Source organism: Pimephales promelas, chromosome 15 (genome assembly GCF_988280905.1).
Source record: "Pimephales promelas chromosome 15, fPimPro1.hap1.1, whole genome shotgun sequence".
NCBI classification, from domain to species: domain Eukaryota; kingdom Metazoa; phylum Chordata; class Actinopteri; order Cypriniformes; family Leuciscidae; genus Pimephales; species Pimephales promelas.
Window position 1 is genome coordinate 31283341 of NC_142783.1, and position 23894 is coordinate 31307234.

The 23894-nt window shown below is 39.7% G+C and overlaps 2 protein-coding genes across 2 annotated transcripts in view; one reads left to right on the forward strand and one right to left on the reverse strand.

The window, feature by feature from the left end:
* Window positions 1–23894, reverse strand: part of ap5m1 (adaptor related protein complex 5 subunit mu 1) — a 119419-nt gene that overhangs the window by 8098 nt on the left and 87427 nt on the right. The window lies entirely within an intron of this gene.
* On the forward strand, window positions 20–21972 carry exoc5 (exocyst complex component 5). Its single transcript, XM_039666764.2, has 18 exons — window positions 20–264; window positions 1604–1698; window positions 5175–5322; window positions 5455–5649; window positions 7459–7523; window positions 10547–10575; window positions 10664–10773; window positions 10871–10915; window positions 11014–11154; window positions 12067–12149; window positions 12295–12504; window positions 12586–12733; window positions 12922–13030; window positions 14072–14192; window positions 14285–14371; window positions 14467–14575; window positions 14700–14915; window positions 21634–21972. Exons 1-18 carry the CDS (start codon window positions 238–240, stop codon window positions 21820–21822), a joined length of 2127 nt encoding a protein of 708 aa, XP_039522698.1. The 5' UTR covers window positions 20–237; the 3' UTR covers window positions 21823–21972.

Consider the following 23894-nt stretch of genomic DNA (forward strand, 5'->3'; position numbering starts at 1 on the left):
TCGCCATTTTCAGCCACATTGGAGTAGAATTTTATAACTGATCTCAGATCTGCTTTCAAGCACACAGTGCCCGTATCCTCACCCCCTATTTCTGCTTCCGGCCCGGTCATGGCAGCTGGATGCAGGAAGCAACTGTTTTCAGAATTGATATAAACAACAAGAAGCAAATTATAGTTTCGAAAGACGCTCTTTAAGCACTATTTGGGGACTTACTTTTGCTTTCTGGCGCCGTGAAATATGGCTACGACAGCTCAGTTATTCGAGGTAAGTCTGTGTTTTTTATTTTTAATATGGCACGGAAGCTGTCACGGTCTGCATTACAGTTTGCAGATTAACTGTTTTCATGATTCATATAAGTGCATCATTCTCGTGCTGTATTCAATACATAGTTTAGTTTTGACATGATATTGACATGCTAAAATGCAGGCAGTAGACTACAGTATGAGTGAGAAGCTAAACACCAACTGTCTCAAAATACTCTGCTGTTCTAATGTTTTGTGTTGGCAGACGACATTCAAGCCAAATTATGAATAAAAGCTCTTCAGATTCTCTAGACCAGGGTTTTTTATTCTTTTGGATGCCACGTACCTCAAAATATGATCATCCTCGTAGCATGGACCCCCATCCTATAATTTATAAGGCAGCTAACGTTAACGTTACTGTGTGTTTGTATTTACATATGTAAAGACACAGTTTATATTGTGAATTAATTAAAGGCAGGGTGGGCAATATTCCATAATTTTTGTTTTGTTATGCTGGTTGAAAGTCTCCTCACATCCTGTGAGCAATCACTAAGAAAAGTGATCTACATGTTTTTATATGTACAGTATATCATCTGTGAAAGGCCTTGAAACCATACATTATATTCATCCAATCATTGCATTCGGTCCGATGTCCTACCTGCCTATCAACGTATGTTTTTCCATTAGCTCGTATCATATGATATGCCGAGTTAGATAGACGTCTGTCACCAAGCACCACAACCTAAACACCTTTTAAAGTTCCTCATGAACCAAAACAACAAGATTATACTGCGTTCACGCCTTAACTACTATAATTGAGATTGAAACGTGACAATACATGCGTTTTAATGGCAACACTGTCAATGCTAAAATGAATCTTCAGCAGTCAGGGGGTAGGCTACAGTTCAGTCTTCTTTAAGTTGATTATGTTCATTATTATTGTAATATTATGTGCTTTGAGATATGAGGTAGTTTAACGCCATCTCTAGGGACACTTTTGTTTGCTCCCAGCTTTACCGTTCATGTGTTTTGAAGGAGGCGTGGCTTTGGAAGGGAGGGAGGGATCTTATGCTTTTAAAGCTAACTCTCTCCGAAAATTACCTAACTTTAATATTAGTGGAAATTGTTGTGGAAAATGTTTTTTTTTAACTACATCTCACTGCAGTACTGTATGGCTATATGCATTAGTTATTTAAATGTATTTATTTATTTTTTACTTTTCTACACACCCCCTAGCAGCCCCCCTAGACTGTCTTCGTATAAGCAGTCTAGATTATCCTTCTTATCTTATCTTAGCTTATTTATCTGTGCACGTCATTAGCGATTACATTTTTGCCCATTCATCTTTATCATCTTACTAGGAGCCGTTTGATGCTGATGAGTATATTGAGAGATTGGCATGGAGAACACCTGGAGGAGGTTCCAAAGGAGGTGCGGAGGCGTTTGACCCCAAAAAGTGAGTCACAAAATATTGATGATTGTCAGAAACATACCCCACTGATCATATGTTTTGGAATTCTTGACTTTGATTTTATGTTTCTCATCTTATAATAAACCTTTTGATCTAAAGACGCTGTGTTGTGTAAAAGTCTCAGAATGCACATCATGAAATTGATTAAGAAGAGGCTAGAATGTGCAGAGCTGTAATATAGCCAAAAGTTGGCCATTTTATAGAAATTGAATTAAGATACTTTTGATTTAACTTTTTTTTAATTTTATTTTAAAAACACATTTTGATAGTCAATGAAATAGACTGAGACAGTTTCAATTGTCTTCTCTTATAATAGTATTGATTACTATTATTCAAAATGTGGATAATAATAAAGAATGTGTAATGAGGATATGCTTTTTTGACTGAGCAAACAGTTTTTAGATTTTATTCATTCTTTTTTTATGAGGCCCCAGCTTTTGAAATATTTACCATATATAAATCCATTTTACTTTTTTTTTTTTTTTTTTTTTTCCAAAAAGGACAGAAATCGAAAAAATAAATGTCTGGCAGATTCTGTGCCTTCTGGGCACAGTTGTACATACAGTGACCAATAAAGTTGACACTTAAGCCACATTTCAAGTTGGCTTGAATATTGTTGCATGCATTATAATATTAAACCAAGTGGCATTTATTTTAAAGAAATGTGAAAATTATAATTTTTAAATAATAGAAAAATAAAAATGTATTATAAATAAAAATAATAAATAATACATTTCAAATAATAAATCAATACACATATTGTTTAAAATTAATGCAAATTGGGCACTTTCTGGTTGTCCAATATTGGATAACATGTGGAACATGTTCATAGTTAAAGGTTTAGTTCACCCAAAAATGAAAATAAAATACAGGTTTGCAACAACTTAAATGATGACAGGATTTTCATTTTTAGGTGGAGTATCTCTTTAAAAGTGATTAGTAAAGTGGCATTTGTAAAGGTTTTTTTTTTTTTTCAACAAAAAGGTCTAGCACCATTTATATGTAGATGTTTTAGTGTTCATTGTTTTACCACAATGTCACATTTGTTTTCTAATTCAAATAAATACATTTTTTAAGTGTGACTTTTAGTGAAATGAAACCTTTTCATTTCCTTTTATATTAATTATATAGTGTCCACAATCACAACTTGACTATTTTGACAGTCATTTCACTTTCACAGTCAAAAGCATAAAAAAGACATGAAGTTTACTTTGACACACACAGCAAAAGTGCTTTTGACTGCCAGAGCAGAAACATCGCCCCAAATTTTACACCAAGCTCTCAAATAACCGACCATGAAGAGGCTGTTGTGAGCTGGGCAAACCATTGACTTACAAATGATGGAAGAGAACAAATTTGAGTGGAAAAGATGGAGAGGAAAAAGAACTTAAGCTGCCAGCAGCGTTTAGGGAATTACGGTGATATGAGATTATATACTCATCACTTCAGAATGTTTTGCTACCACCCAGAGAATCCAAACTTGCTGAGTTCGAGCTTTTGACTTTGCTGTCCTACAAGTTCTTTGAAATGCAGCTGACGAAGCTTTTGGTTGTATGTGTGAGGTTTCCTAAATATTTGCGTGCGCACACACACAGCACGAAGAGGCTCTTTTTATGAAGAACCACAATTTATGGTAACAGGCCATTAGCTGATTTGCTGCCGAGGTAAGTGCTTATGTGGTCTTGACAAATAAGATGCTCTCCCTGGATGCTTCACACTTTGAGATCCGTCTATTTGGAGAAGTATTCATGGACGATAAATGAATCTCAGCCCAGCATATAATGATCCCTGCCATTGAGCTGGTTTCGGGATCTGGGAACAGAGCTTCAGGCATTTTCATAATATTGGTCAGGTTTTATATAACATTTCCTCACAGATTACATGCTAGCCAAGCTAACCTAATTTGGGACATAAGCCTGCATCTCGCAAATCAGACTGTGAAATGGATCCTTTTTCAGCGTTCTGTGGACACAAAGAGTGTTCTTTGGATCGCTCATCGAAGCCTCCGCTCTAGTGTACTTTTCATGTATGAAAATGACTCCAGAGTTCTGGCTAAAATCGACTTTGTCAGTGATTTTCTTTCATTTGGCTAGTACCTAGTATCAACATAGCCCATCTGCACACATTTTAACATAAAGTGAGATCCAGAAGTTTGTGACCACTTATGAATGTTTCTTTTGTGAATTTATGTATCTTTTTTTTCCACACATTATATTGTCAGCACAAGATTTTGATTGAAGCTTAAAAAAATGTAAACGAATTTCAGAATTTTCCTGCACATATCTGTAAAACCTGACGATTATGTTATCCCACATCATTTGAGAATGTTTTGAGAAAGGAAGAAAATCTGATCATTTGTACAAATGAATTTACATTCAAATTTGGTTATGACCTAGATATGATAAAGAATAGTACAGATTATTTGGGGTTTTTTTTACATTCTTTCAGATTTTCCAAAACCTAAAAACCTGTTTATTTCCATGTTTGAAAAAAAAAATCTTCACTCTTTTTAACTCCACTAAAGCAATAGAATCGGTACTGATTAATAACATTTAAGTATAATTTTATTAATTTTATGAGCATATCCACACAAAGAGGAATATAACATGGAAAACAGGACTTTCCTTGCTCTTTTACAATAAGTGTTCATACTGTTCAAAAGAACAGCACTTTTGTGAAAATGTAAAAGTCTCTACTGTCACTTTTAACATATTTAGCGCATTCTTGCTGAAGTCTTATTGACTCACAAACCTTTGAACAGTTAAAGCATAGTCATAAAAACATAGTTAAATGAGTAGTTCACTTTTAAAATAAACTTTTGCTGATAATTTACTCACCCCCATGTCATCAAGATGTCCCTGTCTTTCTTTCTGCAGTCGAAAAGAAATTAAGGTTTTTGATGAAAACATTCCAGGATTTTTCTCTATATAATGGACTTCAATGGGAACCAAATGGTTCAAGGTCCAAAAGACAGTTTCAGTGCAAACTGAAAATTTGCACTGAATGTCATGTCTTTGGTTCATTCAATGAACGAAATGAATGAGTTGATTTGGGAAAAGATTTGTTCATTTTGATACGATTCTGAACCAATCACGTACTGTCACAGAGAGTCCTACCCAATTTTATAAGTGCTCTATGATCTACGGTGTCAAATCTGTACTGAGATCTAATAGAAACAGAACTGTTATTTTTTTCCAGCAGCTCATTTGCATTTAAAGGGACAGACACGCAAACGGTGCGTTTTTGCTCACCCTCAAAAAGTGACATTTTTAACATGCTAAATAAAAATATATGTGGGGTATTTTGAGATAACACATACACAATCTGGAGACATTGGAGACTTATTTTACATCTTGTGTAAAGGGCATTATACCACCGCTTTAATGTTTTTCAAATGCTTGTCAAGTTAGAAATTGTGTTTTGCCGCCTGCTGCTCTTTAATGTCATGTCTTTGGTTCCAGGTTGCTGGAAGAGTTTGTGAACCACATTGAGGAACTAAAACTGCTGGATGAAAGAATCCAAAGGAAGGTGGAGAAGTTGGAGCAGCAATGCCACCGGGAAGCCAAGGAGTTTGCCCACAAGGTCCAAGACTTGCAGAGGAGCAACCAAGTCAGTGGCCTTTACATTTTTGCCTTTTTTTGTTTTTAAAGACAAGGAGCCATTTGAGTAACCTTGTGTTACTCTACCACCAATTACATGTACCAGTATAACCTTCACTTTCTTGTGTATGCTGTTTCAAAGGTAGCTTTCCAGCACTTCCAGGAGTTAGACGATCATATCAGTTACGTGGCCACCAAGGTGTGTCACCTGGGAGATCAGCTGGAAGGAGTCAATACACCAAGACAGAGGGCAGTGGAGGCTCAGAGACTCATGACATACTTCAACGAGTTCCTGGATGGAGAGCTGCGCAGTGATGTCTTCAACAATCCCGACAAGGTCAGATTTACTGTAGATAGACTGCCTGGTAATCCTACATCAGAAGTACTCGACTTAAAAATCCAAGAGGCCACAATCAAACCACAAATGAAACAGAGGGCTGAAATCATATATTGTTTCTTTTTCCATGTAAAAAAGTCAGTTTCAGGCCTGTTTCATTCTAAACGTAGAAATGGCCATGATCTGAGTGAATTCAATGTATGTGGCATCAGTCATAAAACTGTTGTACATGAATGTGTCATCATTTGAGGATAGAAGTTAATAGTGTTGGAAGTTGGTTTATGTTAGTTTGACACATTTGTCCAATACACTGTGCCCATCTTACATTATTCCCTTCTTTGTCCTCATCATTTGTAGTACAATTGATCATGCCATTTTGGATGTATAACAAGCTCACGACAGAGGCCGATTGCATTAAAGGGATACTCCACTTTTTTGGAAATAGACTCATTTTACAACTCCCCCAGAGTTAAACAGTTGAGTTTTATCATTTTCGAATCCATTCAGCTGATTTTTTGATATTTAGAAGAATATCACTAACCAGACCATTTCTGAAAATCGGCTGAATGGATTCGAAAATGGTAAAACTCAACTGTTTAACTCTGGGGGAGTTGTAAAATGAGCCTATTTCCAAAAAAAGTGGAGTATCCCTGTGCAAAAGTTCGTATGTTGGCACGAAGTTACAACTTATTCATTAGCTTATTCACTTCTAAATATTTTGCTCCACAACAGGACTTTCTAGACAGTGGTCTATGGTGAGGTTGCAACCAAAGCTGCTAAAATTTTGTTCAAACTCAACAGTGATGCATGCCGCTATAATGAATGCCTGAGGCTAGTATATGTGGCCTGCTTAGATGTTGGTGTACGCCAACTTAATTGGAAATGACACTTTATAAGTTAATCTCTCAAGTCACTCGTAATGATGTGACCAAACCTGGGTGGCAAGTCTTACATCTTCTGAAGCTATTAGCATAAGGCCACCAACAAGCTTCTAGAGAGCCATGTGGGAATATACCCGCCAGACTTTTCAATATTTCTCAAGACGTACACGCCTCCAGAAGAGAAAAGAGGGGAAGTGAGAGGAGCTCCCGGTGAAAGCAAAGGGAAATGGAAGGAACGAAGGCTGGGTTAATCCCTGTGAAAGGGAGGGCCAGGCCCAGGCAGCGAGGAGACAAGCGCCGGTAAAACCCCCTACTGCTGGGAGACGGCTACATCACTTACATGGGATTTAGTTAATCTTAGCTGGGGGACAGATACTTAGAAAACCTCAGTGAGGAGAGCGGAAAAGGGATGGATCCACCTCACGGGAGCACAATAATGATGTTAGCTGAGGCAGGCAGGAAAAGGAGAGTTGGAACAGAGGATATGTGGACAGCAAGGCCTTTCGGATCGCCTTTTCTTCTCCTCGTCTATCGGGCGAGAGGTGGGGGGTTCTCGTCAGGGTCCTGTTTTTGCCTAGACCTCCTACCTGCCTATGGGGACAGATTATGGGAGGTGATTTACTGAGGGATTAGCCATTGTCCATTCTTAATAGTCATGAGTGAACGTAAGATGTTGGCTGGGCAGCGGCTGACGGACAGGGGTTAAGGTCTGATGCTGATGAGGTTCAGGTGTGCAGGGCTGAGCTAACTCTTATCATGCTCATGGTGGACGAGAAGAGCGAGGGACGCAAACGGGAGGGGAAGATTTACCGTAGGCTGATCCCTAGATTTAAGGGTGCTGCCTCTGGCCTCTGTTCGTGTTTTGAGGTGTCTGTCCTGTAATGACCATTTTCCGTCTCTCACCACAATCTCTTCTCATCCCAAACAGATAAAAGAAGCTGCAGACATCATTCAAAAGTTGCACCTGATAGCTCAGGAGCTGCCGTTTGATAGGTAAGCGACCTGCAGATGGTGTCTTGGCCATATTGGAGGTTTGGGCCGGGGTACGGCATACGAACCCCGTAAGTTGTGCTGCACAAGAGATCATATAAACAGCCTGCATGTTAAAGGATTAGTTCACTTTTGAAAAAACTTTTGCTGATAATTTACTCACCCCCATGTCATCCAAGATGTCCATGTCTTTCTTTCCTCAGTCGAAAAGAAATTTAGGTTTTTGATGAAAACATTCCAGGATTTTTCTCCATATAATGGACTTCAATGGGAACCGGATGGTTCAAGGCCCAAAAGACAGTTAATAACAGTTTCAGATGCAGCTTCAAATGTCTTTAAACGACACCAGACGATGAATAAGGGTCTTATCATGCGAAACGATCGGTTATTTCAAAGCTTATTCCAAAAATGTAACTTTTCTAAGGACAAATGCTAGCCTTTCTCCATTCTGTGAGGCGCGTTTGCAACGTCACGTATTACGTAATTACGTTCAAAAGGTCACGGGCGACGTAGCCGAAAGTACAGAGTCAGTGTTTACAAGTTGAACGCATAGGTTGAACGTGCAAACTAGCTCAATTTACGTGCAAACTAGCGTAATTACGTAATACGTGACGTTGCAAACGCGCCTCACAGAATAGAGCAAGGCTAGCATTTGTCCTTAGAAAAGTTACATTTTTGGAGTAAGTTTTGAAATAACCGATCGTTTCGCATGATAAGACCCTTATTCATCGTCTGATGTCGTTTAAAGACATTTGAAGCTGCATCTGTAACAGTTATTAACTGTCTTTTGGACCTTGAACCATCCGGTTCCCATTGAAGTCCATTATATGGAGAAAAATCCTGGAATGTTTTCATCAAAAACCTTAATTTCTTTTCGACTGAGGAAAGAAAGACATGGACATCTTGGATGACATGGGGGTGAGTAAATTATCAGCAAAAGTTTTTTCAAAAGTGAACTAATCCTTTAACGACCAAATTATACTTCGGTTTTTAACGTGTATGCTTAGCCTATGCGTACAGCTGTATGCATCAGCTTTTTTAAAAGTTAACTATTCGATACTGTGTGTGATCTTATTTGATATATGCGCAGTAGAAAGTTTAATCTTTGTCGAGTGCCTGCACCGCATTGATGTCAAAAAGTACCAACTTCAGTATCAAGTCAGAACTGGAATATTAAAAAATGTGACGCTTTGAGCGCAATCATAAAAAACACCTCTGATTGCCGACTGTACTCATGCGCTCGTCAGATATGTCTGTGATTGGCTACAATGATCAGCGCTTCAAAAACAGGTTGAAAATGTACATCAATGAGGCTCTTCACCAAGCGCTTGCATAGATGCACACGGGAGCAGTCCGCTGATAGACGCCTGTTCGTGCTTTCAAACGCTCCCGCTTTTTAAAACACGTTCGAACACTTCAATGTGCTCTCTAAAAAGGGGGTCGCACACCAGACGAGAAGTTCAGCACCATGTCTTTTAAAATTCGAACACATTATGCTCTATTAGCGTTCACACACTGGCGGCGCCATTCGGCGTCTGTCCGTGGCGCCCAGCTACTACGTCTCAGGACCTTATTCAAAACCCCGCCGCACCACAGAGTGCCATTTGCATAGTTTTATATTTAAATTGACATTTATTTGTCTCAAATCGTCGTTAATATACCTGGCTTCACACTCTGCTGTTTTCACTCGGGTTAGCTAAACGCTAGCTTAATAAATACTATTGTATTTTGTGACATAGTTGCCTAGACAACAGATAACGTTACAACAAAATAACAGATTTAACGTGATAGACACTTTTACTTGATTTACGTTCAAAAAACGTCAGCTATTATTCAATCAACATACATTTTTTTAATAATAAATCAAGTTAAAACTCGTACATCGTGGAACTCTTCTACCAGGAGTTGATGTAAATCATTCGTTGATCATTGTAGCCAATCACAGACATATCTGATGAGCGATTGAACACAATGGCCAATCAGAGTTGTTCAATCTGCTTAACAGTGCTCAAAGAGTCACATTTTTTTACATTTCAGTCGGTACTTTTGACAACTCTACTGTACTGTTTCTCTCCAGAAGAAATAAGCGCTTGTCAAAATAGGTGTTTATTGTTCCGGTATTGATCGTTTCTCTTCCATTTATTTTTCGACAGTAAAACAACAGCCTGAGCAAGTGTTGCCACAAATAAAAAATAAAAAAATTGTGCAAAAATTTAATGAGAGTGTGTGTGCTGAGCATGAGAGAAATATTAGCTTATTACGTCACACGTACTGTGTGTGACCCTAGTCTATGTGAGAAAAAAAAATATATATATTAGGGCTGTCAAATGATTAATCACATTCAAAATAAAAGTTTTTGTTTACATGATAAATGTGGGTAAACTGTGTATAATTATTTTCTATGTATATAAATGCACACATATGCATGTATATTTAAGAAAAATATTAATTATATATAAAATATCTATATTTATATACAATATAAATTATATATAAATCTATATACATGGAAACATTTCTTAAATATATACAAGCATGTGTGTGTATATATATATATATATATATAAAATAATTATACACAGTGCACCCAAATAGATCATGTAAACAAAAACTTTTATTTTGGATGCAGTTAATCACGATTAATCATTTGACAGCCCTAATATACAGTATATATATATAGTTTGGGCTTGGTGCTGAAAAGTAAGTTGTGCGCAACTAGCTTTAGCAAATGCAGTTACAAAAATATGCAAACACAAAAACATCAGGTTTCCGAACACTGCCTCCATTTGTCTTTAGTCATATTTGAAAATACAACCGAATGCTCTTCAAAGCAAGCAAGTGTATTAATGCATCGGCCAAGACATAACAAGTGAAAACGTATTCATTTGCAAAGTTTGTTTTGACTGTGTCTGAGATCTCAAACATGTTTCTTGAACGGTGTGTTAGTCTGAAAAGAAGTTTGTTTTAAATTCCCCCTGTTCTTCTCTCTTTCCCATGCTTGTTTTCCTCGTTATGTCCCTGTTCAGATTTTCTGATGTCAAGGCCAAGATAGCAAGTAAGCAGCAGTAAACTAAACAAGACAATGTTATTTACCCATCTGCTAAATCTGCAGTGTTAACATGCGCCCTGTGTTTGTTTGAAAGGTAAATATCATGACCTTGAGCGTCAGCTGATCCAGGAGTTCACCGCAGCTCAGCGAAGGGGAGAGATTGGACGCATGCGTGAGGTGGCAGCAGTCCTGCTACATTTTAAGGTTTGTAGGGAGATACAATGAGAGCCCTCAAGATCATACCAGTTTTTTGGGACATTTGTTACATGTATAATGTGAAATGTATTATTATTTGTTGTAGGGTTATGCCCACTGTGTGGATGTCTACATCAAGCAATGCCAAGAGGTATGTTCGCTGTTTCTGTTCTTTATATCCATCAAGAGTGATCTTGATTTTAGGCTCAATGTTTTGTTATATCACCTTGGTTTTTTGGTGTTTTTTAGGGAGCCTATATACGGAATGATGTATTTGAAGACATTGCTGTTCTGTGTCAGCGGGTTAATAAGCAGGTTGGAGAGGTCTTCTGCAGTCCAGAGACCGTCATGGCTAAACTGATTCAGAGCATCTTTGAGAACAAGATACAGGTACATAACACACTTGTACACATGAACAAAACTGCTTTGGGTTATGATATGAACAAAGTCAATTTTACCTGGATACGATTAAAAAAATCTGTAGACTTAAAGAAGGAAAATGATCCATACCAAGGGAATGTAAAATAGTACTTCCTTTGGGTTGAGGCATAATAGCTTTGACTTTGCACAGGCAAGTACAAAAAAAAGTGTTTTAATCAGAACATGTAAAAATCTAGTTGCATCTTCCCATTTGTTGTTGTTACAATATCACATTTCAGTAGTCTGTAGTACCAGCAACATTTCATGGTTTTCTGTACCAAAGCAAAACTTTTGTAACACACTGCCTTTAAATAAAGAAATAAATATAGGTATACAAGTTCATTATTAATGCTGATTATTTTTTATAAGTAAATAATACATTAAAACATAAGCATTTAGTCTTTTTTTAATTATAAAAACATTGTTTTGAATCTATTATTTACTCGCTATTAAACTTTAAACTACTTAAATTCAATCAAATTTAAACTTTAGACTAATTTAAACTTCAAACTAATTTAAACTATAAACTAATTTAAACTTCAAACTACTTTAAACTTCCTGGTCCAAACTTTCACAAGCCAACTTAAAGTTTGTCTCGACTTTTTAATCTAGTTTACGTTGTGGTTGGTTATAATGAAAGCGCACAGAATGCCTCTGATTGGCCATTTTTATTTTTGTGTGTAATTTGGCATAGTTTACAAGAGCACACACAAAAATATGTTTGGGAGTCTATAAGAGCTGCTACCTATCAACTATCAACAGGTTCTGCGTCAAATCAGTATTAGCAATAATATACCCAGAATACCCAGAAATAGACACACTTGGTATATCTCATTTTTAAATAACCAAATTGGCTCAAATGGTGCTTTTTTATGATTTCAGGCTCATGTTAAAGAAAAACTAGATGAGACCCGCAACTCTGATGTGGAGCAATACCTCAAGAACCTCTATGACCTCTATACACGGTAACAATCAGTTTTTCGTTATCATTATTTAATTATTATAATTGTTCACTTTTGCTTTCCTCAAACATCTTTTTTTCTGAAATGGTTCAAATTCTCACGTTTACTGAGCACCATTTTTGATCCGTTATAACCCATTTGCTTTTAGGACAACGGCACTGGCTGCTAAACTCACAGACTTTAACTTGGGCTCAGACAAGCACACATTTCTATCTAAGCTGATAAAGAATATCTTCTCCTGTTATCTGGAGAGCTACATAGACATGGAGCGACAATATCTGCAAAACCGCAGCGGCCTGATTCTTCAGCGCTATTATGACTCTAAGAACCACCAAAAACGCCCTGTAGGCGCTGGAAGGTGAGAAACTGTTGGTTTGTTGTTTCTTTCCATTCGTTTTCCAAAACTACTTAGAAAAATTTCCTCTCCTCATTTTGACAGTATCCAGGAGCTTAAAGAGCGGATCAGACAGCGCACGAACCTGCCGCTGGGACCTAGTATTGACACACATGGAGAGACTCTCCTCTCACAAGAGGTTGTCGTCAACCTGCTACAAGAAACCCGGCATGCCTTTGAAAGATGCAACAAGGTATAGGAATTTCCAGCGCTGATTTATTATAAAATGCATGATGTTTATAATTTTATTTATATCTTTATTTAACCAGGAAGTCCCATTGAGATTCAGAATCTCTTTTACAAGAGAGACCTGGCATAATGTCATTCTTAGTTGGAAGTTGTGAGCCATTAACCTAGATCTACTCTCTGTCTTTGTTGTAGTTGTCGGATCCAGCAGATCTACCAAAAAATGCCTTCTCCATTTTCCTGATTTTGGTGGAGTACCTGTGTGTGGACCATATAGACTACGCTCTTGAGATTGGGCTGTCTGGTATGGCAAACACCGCCTAAAACATGACACAGTTGACATACTTGTATTATATGACCTCCATTGTACAGTGTTACTCATTCCTACTCCTGCGTAGCTGCCCTCCTGCAGTTTATGGTATTTAAATTCTTCTTATGAGTTTAGAAATTGTAATTACAGGTTTGTTTAAATCAAGGTTATTATGGTAAACTAAACTGATGACTAAATTTTAAAAACTGAAACTAAAATAAATGTTAATGACTCTGAAATGAAACAAAATAATTATTTAATATTTAGTTTTGTTTAGTCTGGTGTGTCCTTAAACCTGCTACTGTAACATAAACATGCCACTAGAGGACGATAATACACAAGCCTATTGACGTGTTTGTGTAAACCCAACCAACAAGGAACTTTAAAAAAAATTTTTTTTTTTTTTAAGCCTGCTAAAGTAATGGAAATTATTAAAATACTGCAAAATCATGTAAAATATCTATTGTGGATATAAATTTTGTAGTTATGTTCTGCTCTAACATATCTAAGTGGATAAATATTGCTGTTGTATAGAGTTAAACTTTCTTGAAAACCACAGTAATGTGTAATTGAATGCAAAAATTGTTTTGTTGGGGTGGTTCTTTTTTTAAATTGGTCAAACCAGTTCAAAATAAGTTTTAATTCTTATTCAAAAACTAAACCTAAACTAAAATTAGCAAAAAAATAATGATGAACTTACCAACAAAACAAAAACTAAACTAAATTGCTGTGAGAAATTGAAATTAAAACGGTAATGTGTGTAGTAAATTGTAACTGCCAAACATATTTGGAATTATATGCAAGTGAAACTGTAGTGCTTTGCATTCACAAATCATGTCAAGACTCAATGAGCGTTTATTTGAAGTGTTGGCATACAATGTTTGGAAAACTCTAAAACGCTGCGTTTCCTACCAAGATATTGCAATTCATGTGGTAAAAATCAAACGGCAGCATTAGTTCCAACTTCCAAGTCTAAACAAACACCTTTGAGCTGTACATGACAATACTCTCTCATTTGTCTTTCGACTTGCACAGCCATCCCATCTGCAGATGCCAAAAATGCCAACCTCTACTTTTTGGATGTGGTTCAGCAGGCCAACACAATCTTTCACCTCTTTGATAAGCAGTTTAACGATCATCTAATGCCTCTTATTAGGTGAGTTTGACTGACTTTGCTTCCCTAGCTTCTGACTCTTTGTCTCTGTGCCCGCTGACTGGTGACCTTTGTTTGAACTCTGACCCCTGTAGCTCCTCTCCTAAGTTGACGGAGTGCCTGCACAAGAAGAAAGAGGTGATCGAACAGATGGAGGTGAAGCTGGACACTGGGATTGATCGGTCAGTTCATAGCTCTGTTTGAAGGAGCTCCTTGACCTCATCGTTGCCATTAAATGCAATTTTTGTGACATTTTCTAATATTTTCTTGTTTTTAGGACACTAAATTGCATGATAGGCCAGATGAAGCAAATCCTGGCGACTGAACAGAAGAAAACTGACTTCAAGCCAGAAGACGAGAACAATGTCATGATTCAGTACACTACAGTAAGATCTTAAAATCATAATAATGTGAAAAGATCCCTTTGAAATCTGATTTTTAGTAGTAGTAGCCATATTCTGCCCGATTCTACTGTGTTTAATGTCATTTTTCCTGTGCTCTTTCTTCAAGGCATGCTCAAAGGTGTGTGCCTATGTGAGCAAGCAGGTGGAGCGTGTGCGGAGGTCCATGGATGGAAAGAACGTGGACACGGTTTTGACCGAGCTGGGTGTGCGGTTCCACAGGCTGATCCATGAGCACCTGCAGCAGTTCAGCTACAGCTCCATGGGTGGCATGCTAGCTATCTGTGACGTGGCAGAATACCGTCGCTGCGCCAAAGAGTTCAGGGTGAGGAGAGGTCAACGGACTTATTTTTGCCACCTCATGGCATTATGGAGGTTTTATTTATAATGCCTTTAAGGGTTAGTTCACCCAAAAATGAAAAGTCCATCATCATTTTACATCCCCTCATATCATTCCAAACCCATAAGACTTTCGTTCATCTTTGAAACACAAATGAAGCAAATCTGAGCGATTTCTGTCCTTCCATTGACAGACTACGCAACTTTGATGCTTCAAAAAATTCATAAAGAGATTGTAAAACTAATCCATATAAATTTAGTGTTTTAGACCAAATTGTCTAAAGAGACTTGATCGCTTCATACGATGAACAGATTGAATTTAGGCTTTTACTCACAAACATTGATCAGGGAACATAAACCGAAGCTCAACCGAACCTGCTTGATGCATGAGAATGAACCTCATTGGCTTTTTCTGAAGCTCAAACGTGCTGCGCAACACGAGAATGAACCTCATTGGCTTTTGCTGAAGCTCAAACGTGCTCCGTAACACGAGAATGAACCTCATTGGCTCTTGCTGAAGCTCAAACGTGCTGCGTAACACGAGAATGAACCTCATTGGCTCTTGAGGAAGCTCAAACGTGCTGCGTAACACGAGAATGAACCTCATTGGCTCTTGCGGAAGCTCAAACGTGCTGCGTAACACGAGAATGAACCTCATTGGCTCTTGCTGAAGCTCAAACGTGCTGCGTAACACGAGAATGAACCTCATTGGCTCTTGCGGAAGCTCAAACGTGATGCGTAACACGAGAATGAACCTCATTGGCTCTTGCTGAAGCTCAAACGTGCTGCGTAACACGAGAATGAACCTCATTGGCTCTTGAGGAAGCTCAAACGTGCTGCGTAACACGAGAATGAACCTCATTGGCTCTTGAGGAAGCTCAAACGTGCTCCGTAACACGAGAATGAACCTCATTGGCTCTTGCGGAAGCTCAAACGTGATGCGTAACACGAGAATGAACCTCATTGGCTCTTGAGGAAGCTCAAACGTTCTCCGTAACACGAGAATGAACCTCATTGGCTCTTGCTGAAGCTCAAACGTGCTCCGTAACACGAGAATGAACCTCATTGGCTCTTGCTGAAGCTCAAACGTGCTCCGTAACACGAGAATGAACCTCTTTGGCTCTTGAGGAAGCTCAAACGTGCTGCGTAACACGAGAATGAACCTCATTGGCTCTTGCTGAAGCTCAAACGTGCTCCGTAACACGAGAATGAACCTCATTGGCTCTTGCGGAAGCTCAAACGTGATGCGTAACACGAGAATGAACCTCATTGGCTCTTGAGGAAGCTCAAACGTGCTCCGTAACACGAGAATGAACCTCATTGGCTCTTTCTGAAGCTCAAACGTGATGCGTAACACGAGAATGAACCTCATTGGCTCTTGAGGAAGCTCAAACGTGCTCCGTAACACGAGAATGAACCTCATTGGCTTTTGCTGAAGCTCAAACGTGCTGCGTAACACGAGAATGAACCTCATTGGCTCTTGCGGAAGCTCAAACGTGATGCGTAACACGAGAATGAACCTCATTGGCTCTTGAGGAAGCTCAAACGTGCTCCGTAACACGAGAATGAACCTCATTGGTTCTTGAGGAAGCTCAAATGTGCTGCGTAACTCGAGAATGAACCTCATTGGCTCTTTCTGAAGCTCAAACGTGCTCCGTAACACGAGAATGAACCTCATTGGCTCTTGAGGAAGCTCAAATGTGCTGCGTAACTCGAGAATGAACCTCATTGGCTCTTTCTGAAGCTCAAACGTGCTGCTCAACACGAGAATGAACCTCATTGGCTCTTGCGGAAGCTCAAACGTGATGCGTAACACGAGAATGAACCTCATTGGCTCTTGAGGAAGCTCAAACGTGCTCCGTAACACGAGAATGAACCTCATTGGCTCTTGCTGAAGCTCAAACGTGCTGCGTAACACGAGAATGAACCTCATTGGCTCTTGAGGAAGCTCAAACGTGCTGCGTAACACGAGAATGAACCTCATTGGCTCTTGCTGAAGCTCAAACGTGCTGCGTAACACGAGAATGAACCTCATTGGCTCTTGAGGAAGCTCAAACGTGCTGCGTAACACGAGAATGAACCTCATTGGCTCTTGCGGAAGCTCAAACGTGCTGCGTAACACGAGAATGAACCTCATTGGCTCTTGCGGAAGCTCAAACGTGCTGCGTAACACGAGAATGAACCTCATTGGCTCTTGCTGAAGCTCAAACGTGCTGCGTAACACGAGAATGAACCTCATTGGCTCTTGAGGAAGCTCAAACGTGCTCCGTAACACGAGAATGAACCTCATTGGCTCTTGCGGAAGCTCAAACGTGATGCGTAACACGAGAATGAACCTCATTGGCTCTTGCTGAAGCTCAAACGTGCTGCATAACACGAGAATGAACCTCATTGGCTCTTGCTGAAGCTCAAACGTGCTGCGTAACACGAGAATGAACCTCATTGGCTCTTGAGGAAGCTCAAACGTGCTCCGTAACACGAGAATGAACCTCATTGGCTCTTGCGGAAGCTCAAACGTGATGCGTAACACGAGAATGAACCTCATTGGCTCTTGAGGAAGCTCAAACGTGCTCCGTAACACGAGAATGAACCTCATTGGCTCTTGCTGAAGCTCAAACGTGCTCCGTAACACGAGAATGAACCTCATTGGCTCTTGCTAAAGCTCAAACGTGCTCCGTAACACGAGAATGAACCTCATTGGCTCTTGAGGAAGCTCAAACGTGCTGCGTAACACGAGAATGAACCTCATTGGCTCTTGCTGAAGCTCAAACGTGCTCCGTAACACGAGAATGAACCTCATTGGCTCTTGCGGAAGCTCAAACGTGATGCGTAACACGAGAATGAACCTCATTGGCTCTTGAGGAAGCTCAAACGTGCTCCGTAACACGAGAATGAACCTCATTGGCTCTTTCTGAAGCTCAAACGTGATGCGTAACACGAGAATGAACCTCATTGGCTCTTGAGGAAGCTCAAACGTGCTCCGTAACACGAGAATGAACCTCATTGGCTTTTGCTGAAGCTCAAACGTGCTGCGTAACACGAGAATGAACCTCATTGGCTCTTGCGGAAGCTCAAACGTGATGCGTAACACGAGAATGAACCTCATTGGCTCTTGAGGAAGCTCAAACGTGCTGCGTAACTCGAGAATGAACCTCATTGGCTCTTTCTGAAGCTCAAACGTGCTCCGTAACACGAGAATGAACCTCATTGGCTCTTGAGGAAGCTCAAACGTGCTCCGTAACATGAGAATGAACCTCATTGGCTCTTGAGGAAGCTCAAACGTGCTCCGTAACACGAGAATGAACCTCATTGGTTCTTGAGGAAGCTCAAACGTGCTGCGTAACTCGAGAATGAACCTCATTGGCTCTTTCTGAAGCTCAAACGTGCTCCGTAACACGAGAATGAACCTCATTGGCTCTTGAGGAAGCTCAAATGTGCTGCGTAACTCGAGAATGAACCTCATTGGCTCTTTCTGAAGCTCAAACGTGCTGCGTAACACGAGAATGAACCTCATTGGCTCTTGAGGAAGCTCAAACGTGCTCCGTAACACGAGAATGAACCTCATTGGCTCTTGCTGAAGCTCAAACGTGCTGCGTAACACGAGAATGAACCTCATTGGTTCTTGAGGAAGCTCAAATGTGCTGCGTAACACGAGAATGAACCTCATTGGCTCTTTCTGAAGCTCAAACGTGCTGCGCAACACGAGAATGAACCTCATTGGCTCTTGAGGAAGCTCAAACGTGCTCCGTAACACGAGAATGAACCTCATTGGCTCTTTCTGAAGCTCAAACGTGCTCCGTAACATGAGAATGGACCTCATTGGCTCTTGCTGAAGCTCAAACGTGCTGCGTAACACGAGAATGAACCTCATTGGCTCTTGAGGAAGCTCAAACGTGCTGCGTAACACGAGAATGAACCTCATTGGCTCTTGCTGAAGCTCAAACGTGCTGCGTAACACGAGAATGAACCTCATTGGTTCTTGAGGAAGCTCAAACGTGCTCCGTAACACGAGAATGAACCTCATTGGTTCTTGAGGAAGCTCAAACGTGCTCCGTAACACGAGAATGAACCTCATTGGCTTTTGAGGAAGCTCAAACGTGCTGCGTAACACGAGAATGAACCTCATTGGCTCTTGAGGAAGCTCAAACGTGCTGCGTAACACGAGAATGAACCTCATTGGCTCTTGACAAAGCTCAAACGTGCTGCGTAACACGAGAATGAACCTCATTGGCTCTTGAGGAAGCTCAAACGTGCTCCGTAACACGAGAATGAACCTCATTGGCTTTTGAGGAAGCTCAAACGTGCTGCGTAACACGAGAATGAACCTCATTGGCTCTTGAGGAAGCTCAAACGTGCTCCGTAACACGAGAATGAACCTCATTGGCTTTTGAGGAAGCTCAAACGTGCTCCGTAACACGAGAATGAACCTCATTGGCTTTTGAGGAAGCTCAAACGTGCTCCGTAACACGAGAATGAACCTCATTGGCTTTTGAGGAAGCTCAAACGTGCTCCGTAACACGTGAATGAACCTCATTGGCTCTTGCTGAAGCTCAAACGTGCTCCGTAACACGAAAATGAACCTCAGTAGCCGCGTTTCCACTGCCGGGCTAGGGCTGGGCCAGAGCTAACAGCGAGCCGGGCCGAGCTAGTGGCCTCGGGCCTCAAGCACCGGGCTTGCGTTTCCACTGCCGGGCCAGTAGCCCCACAGCGCTGCCCCAAACCCCACCCCTAACACGCCTTTCAGGATCAAACCTCATAAAACCCAACCCATTTCAGCGGGTATTATGAATTAATTTATTTTTTAAATTAGGAAGATAGCATGTAGGCTATATTAACTCAACTGCCGTAGTGGCTGCAATAGTGTCCCGAGACCAGTACAGGCGATTCTCCATTTCAAGCAGCGATTTTTTGCGCGATATAACAAGTAGGGCTGCGGGCACGTTTTCAAGTTATTCATTAATCGTTAACCGAGGCCCATCGGTTAATACTCGGTGCATATAGTGTGCGCGCCGCAACCTCGAGATACGGAGTTAATTTTTTAACACCTTTAATAACTGATTGGACCCCATTTGAAACGAAATTAATTTATAGAAATAAAACGCAGCAAGTACGGAGCAGTTAAAGCCCCATTTCCATCACCCTTCAAACTGAAATTGCCAATTGAAAATAAGCAAAACGTCCATTTCACAAAAACTCCGTGTCTGCAAATAATAATAATAATAATAACCATCATCATCATTATTGTAACATTTTATTAGACTGCATATGTAGAAGACGCCTTTATCCAAAAAAGGAATAGAGCACAAATAAACATAATATTTTTGACAAATATCAGCGCATATCCAGTGTGTGTGGAGCACGCACTGATGGCTGCGAGACGCCCATGTGAACAGTTTCATTGCATTTCTTTCAGTGGAAACAACTTAAAATACTCTTTCATTTCTGGTCATGCAGAAAATAATAATACATTATTCGCAAATAAATTTATTTATAACAAGAAAACGTTGTGCTTTAACAATTAATCAAGGCGCGCTTCATGATCTCCGTGAACTGAAGCGCGAGACCTGAAACAGCCACCGCATTCGAATTTGTTCGTTTTAAATTGGACATTTAATGTACAATTTAAAACGAACAAATTCGAATCGAAAGCCAATATCTTCTATGTGTATGTAGCTTAATTTCTCTCTAAATGTGCATCCGGAGATGGAGATATGTTTTTAGCCGAAAATCATTTAGAAAACAATAGTTTATTAATAAACAATTAATGCCTCGTTATTTTATATTATTTTATTATCAGACACATTTATTATAGCCTATAAATCACCCATAATCCCCTTTCTGTAGGCTGTGGTTACGGCTCTTCTCATTCAGCACTGCGGGGAAAATATCATTTCCAGGTTCTAATTTGGCCTCAGAAAACCAGTAAAATATATATTTTTTCATATTAATTTGTCAAATATTTTAAATGTTTAAGGGGCAAAAAAATCAAACAAATATCTGAAAATTCGTCGATATGTAGCCTATATATTGTTGCGCAGCATTTGGCATAGGCCTACAGTTCAAATTAAAATGTTATGCAATTTTAAACGGTTAATCGGTTAAACATGGACACCCCTATGTGCATCTTGCTTCAGATCATAACGTTCCATAACACCGATAAACTCCGCCTTTTACCTTGAGCACGCGCCTCTAGCCCGAGCTGGCCCCCTCTGGCCCAAGGTATTCGACGGGCCAGAAATCCTGGCCGTTGGCCCCGAGGAAGCCCCGATCAAGCCCCGGAAGTGACAGTGGAAACGCGACTGGCCCTGGCACGCACTAGCACGGCCCGGCAGTGGAAACGCGGCTATTGGCTCTTGAGGAAGCTCAAACGTGCTGCGTAACACGAGAATGAACCTCATTGGCTCTTGAGGAAGCTCAAACGTGCTGCGTAACACGAGAATGAACCTCATTGGCTCTTGAGGAAGCTCAAACGTGCTGCGTAACACGAGAATGAACCTCATTGGCTCTTGACAAAGCTCAAACGTGCTGCGTAACAAAAGAATGAACCTAAAATATCTTAATTCGTGTTCCGAAAATGAACAGTCTTACGGGGTTGGAACAACATGAGGGTGAGTAAATCCTGACAGAACTTTCATTTTTGGGTGAACTATCCCTTTAAGATAGATTGAACAGTTTTTAATTCTATGCATCTACACCCTCCACAGGTCCCACTCGTGCTCCAGCTGTTTGACACGCTTCATGCTCTGTGTAACCTCCTGGTCGTCGCCCCGGACAACCTCAAACAGGTGTGCTCTGGAGAGCAGCTGACCAACCTCGACAGGAACCTACTTCACGCTTTCGTTCAGCTGAGAGTAGACTATCGCTCCGCCCGACTGGGCCGGCATTTCAGCTAATGACGGACAGGGCCGTCCCATCACCGCACTGCCAGAAACACAAGTGTCCGACCTAGAGTGTCTTTGTCAATGATTCAGTGTGGAAATTAAACTTTGTGTTTCAAGAACAAAAGAGCAACACGTCCCAGATTGCTCCTTTTTAAGTTAACCCGTTTTTGTTCCACATGCACGTTTTAATGCGAGCATAGCGTTTCATCTCAGATTTGCTCATATTTTGTTTGTGATATGATTTTTTAAAATTTCAGAGTAGTTTTGTACGTTTTCCTTGTGTTTCTGGCTTCTAATGGAGAGAGGATGATGGTAGATGAACTGAGGTGGACCACTCGAATGGACTTGGGTGGTCAAGAGACTCAAATTTTTATTTGCTTTTATTTTGATTGTGCCAAATCCATCCTCTTCTGGGACGCTGCTCTGGATCAATGAGTTTGTCCAGCTCATTTCACTCAGGCTCTTGTGCACACAGAGATGACAGTTACTGTTTTGAGCTGAACAATGCAGCTGTTATACTAATGTTCATTTCATTCATACTCTTACAAATACAGTTGTTTTAAACACGAGTACATGAACTCGTTTAGTTTTAAGATTCATTTAGAGCTGTTTAATGCTGAATCCTGTCGATAAAATTACATTAGAATGGCGTCTGATTTACATGCAAACTTCCAAAGCTGACCTTTCCCAGTGTGCTCAATGCTAAAATAATAACCTCATACATGAAATACAATGTTTCTGAGATTGCATCTGTGCTAACAACCCCGCTGCTCACTAAAAACAAAGTAATATTTGCATACTCTCATATAGCATTCACATAATTAATGAAGAAATGATTGGCGCACAGCACAAAACAGCTTTGAGAGTTGTATGAAGTTTCAAAGGGCTGAGGTCACATGGTGTTGGGATTTTGCTCTAATTCTTTCTTTGCTTTTTGTATTCTGACATTGTATGGTCACAAACTATTAATCCAAGAGACTTTCATCTGATGGGTGTGTTGAATGCAGTTATGTCATATGACTAGTTGAACTAACCCTTAACCTCTGTTGAAGAGGCAGAGGTCATGATCTCTGACCTCTAGGTGTGCGAGTGGTAGAAAGGATTAGATGATTCTGTTATACTGTACTGATTTCAAACATGAATTTATGTCAAAATGATGCTACAGTACATATGAGCTGATTGATCTGTACAAGCTGCTCATTATTATCAGTTATTTCCATAAATAAAAAGACGAGTTTCATTGAGGGTGGCCTCGAAGCCCATGGGTCATCATTACTAATATGTTGTAGCCTACATATTTCTGTCCTGATCAAGTGTTTAGTTATTTCATAAGATATGATCCAAACTATTTCTAAACTGAAAATGTTACAGGTTGAGAAAAAAAAAACTACCATAATCAAGCACGCAAGGGTGAATTTTAAATGATTTCACTACTTTGGTTTAAGCAGAATTTGCCATTTTGCAGTGTCCCAGGTGCTATGCATTCATTTCTAAAATGAAAAATTGGCTGTTGATTATGAAATTTTACTGGTGTTTCTTGATTTTTCTCTCCTTAACTTGACTGGGAATATTGCCGTAATTGTTAATCACTTAGACTTTTAATAGAAATATTTTTCCTCTGTATTTTATATGTGCAGTAATTTAGAAACGTGAATTTTAAAAACAATATTTACATCGCAGTATATACACAGATATAATGAAATGAATTTCATTTTCGAATTCCTCATATTTTTGTTCCACTCTAGTCACCTACCTTTCTCTCTTAGAAATAAAGGTTCAAAAAAAGGGGTTTTCATTGCGATGCCATTCAAGACACATTTTGGGTTCCCCAAAGAACCTTTCAGTGAACAGTTCTTAAAAGAACCAAGTGTGAAGAACATTTTAATAATCTAAAGAACTTTTTTTCCACTATAAAGAATCTTTTGGAAGATAGGGAGTGGAAAGGTTCCCTGAATGTCGTTAGAACCTTTATTTGGTGTAGTGTCAAGAGAAAAAGGGGTAACGCTTACTTTTACAGTACAGTACTTACAGTGTACTTACCTAGAAAGTAGTGGCTAATATAAGGTAAGTACATGGAACAGGGG

Excerpts from the sequence above, each read along its gene's own strand:
- exoc5 (XM_039666764.2), top strand. The coding sequence starts at position 238 with ATGGCTACGACAGCTCAGTTATTCGAG. Across the intron at positions 10,576-10,663 it reads TGTCAAGGCCAAGATAGCAA|GTAAATATCATGACCTTGAG; the intron begins GTAAGCAGCAGT and ends TTTGTTTGAAAG. Across the intron at positions 10,774-10,870 it reads CAGTCCTGCTACATTTTAAG|GGTTATGCCCACTGTGTGGA; the intron begins GTTTGTAGGGAG and ends TATTTGTTGTAG.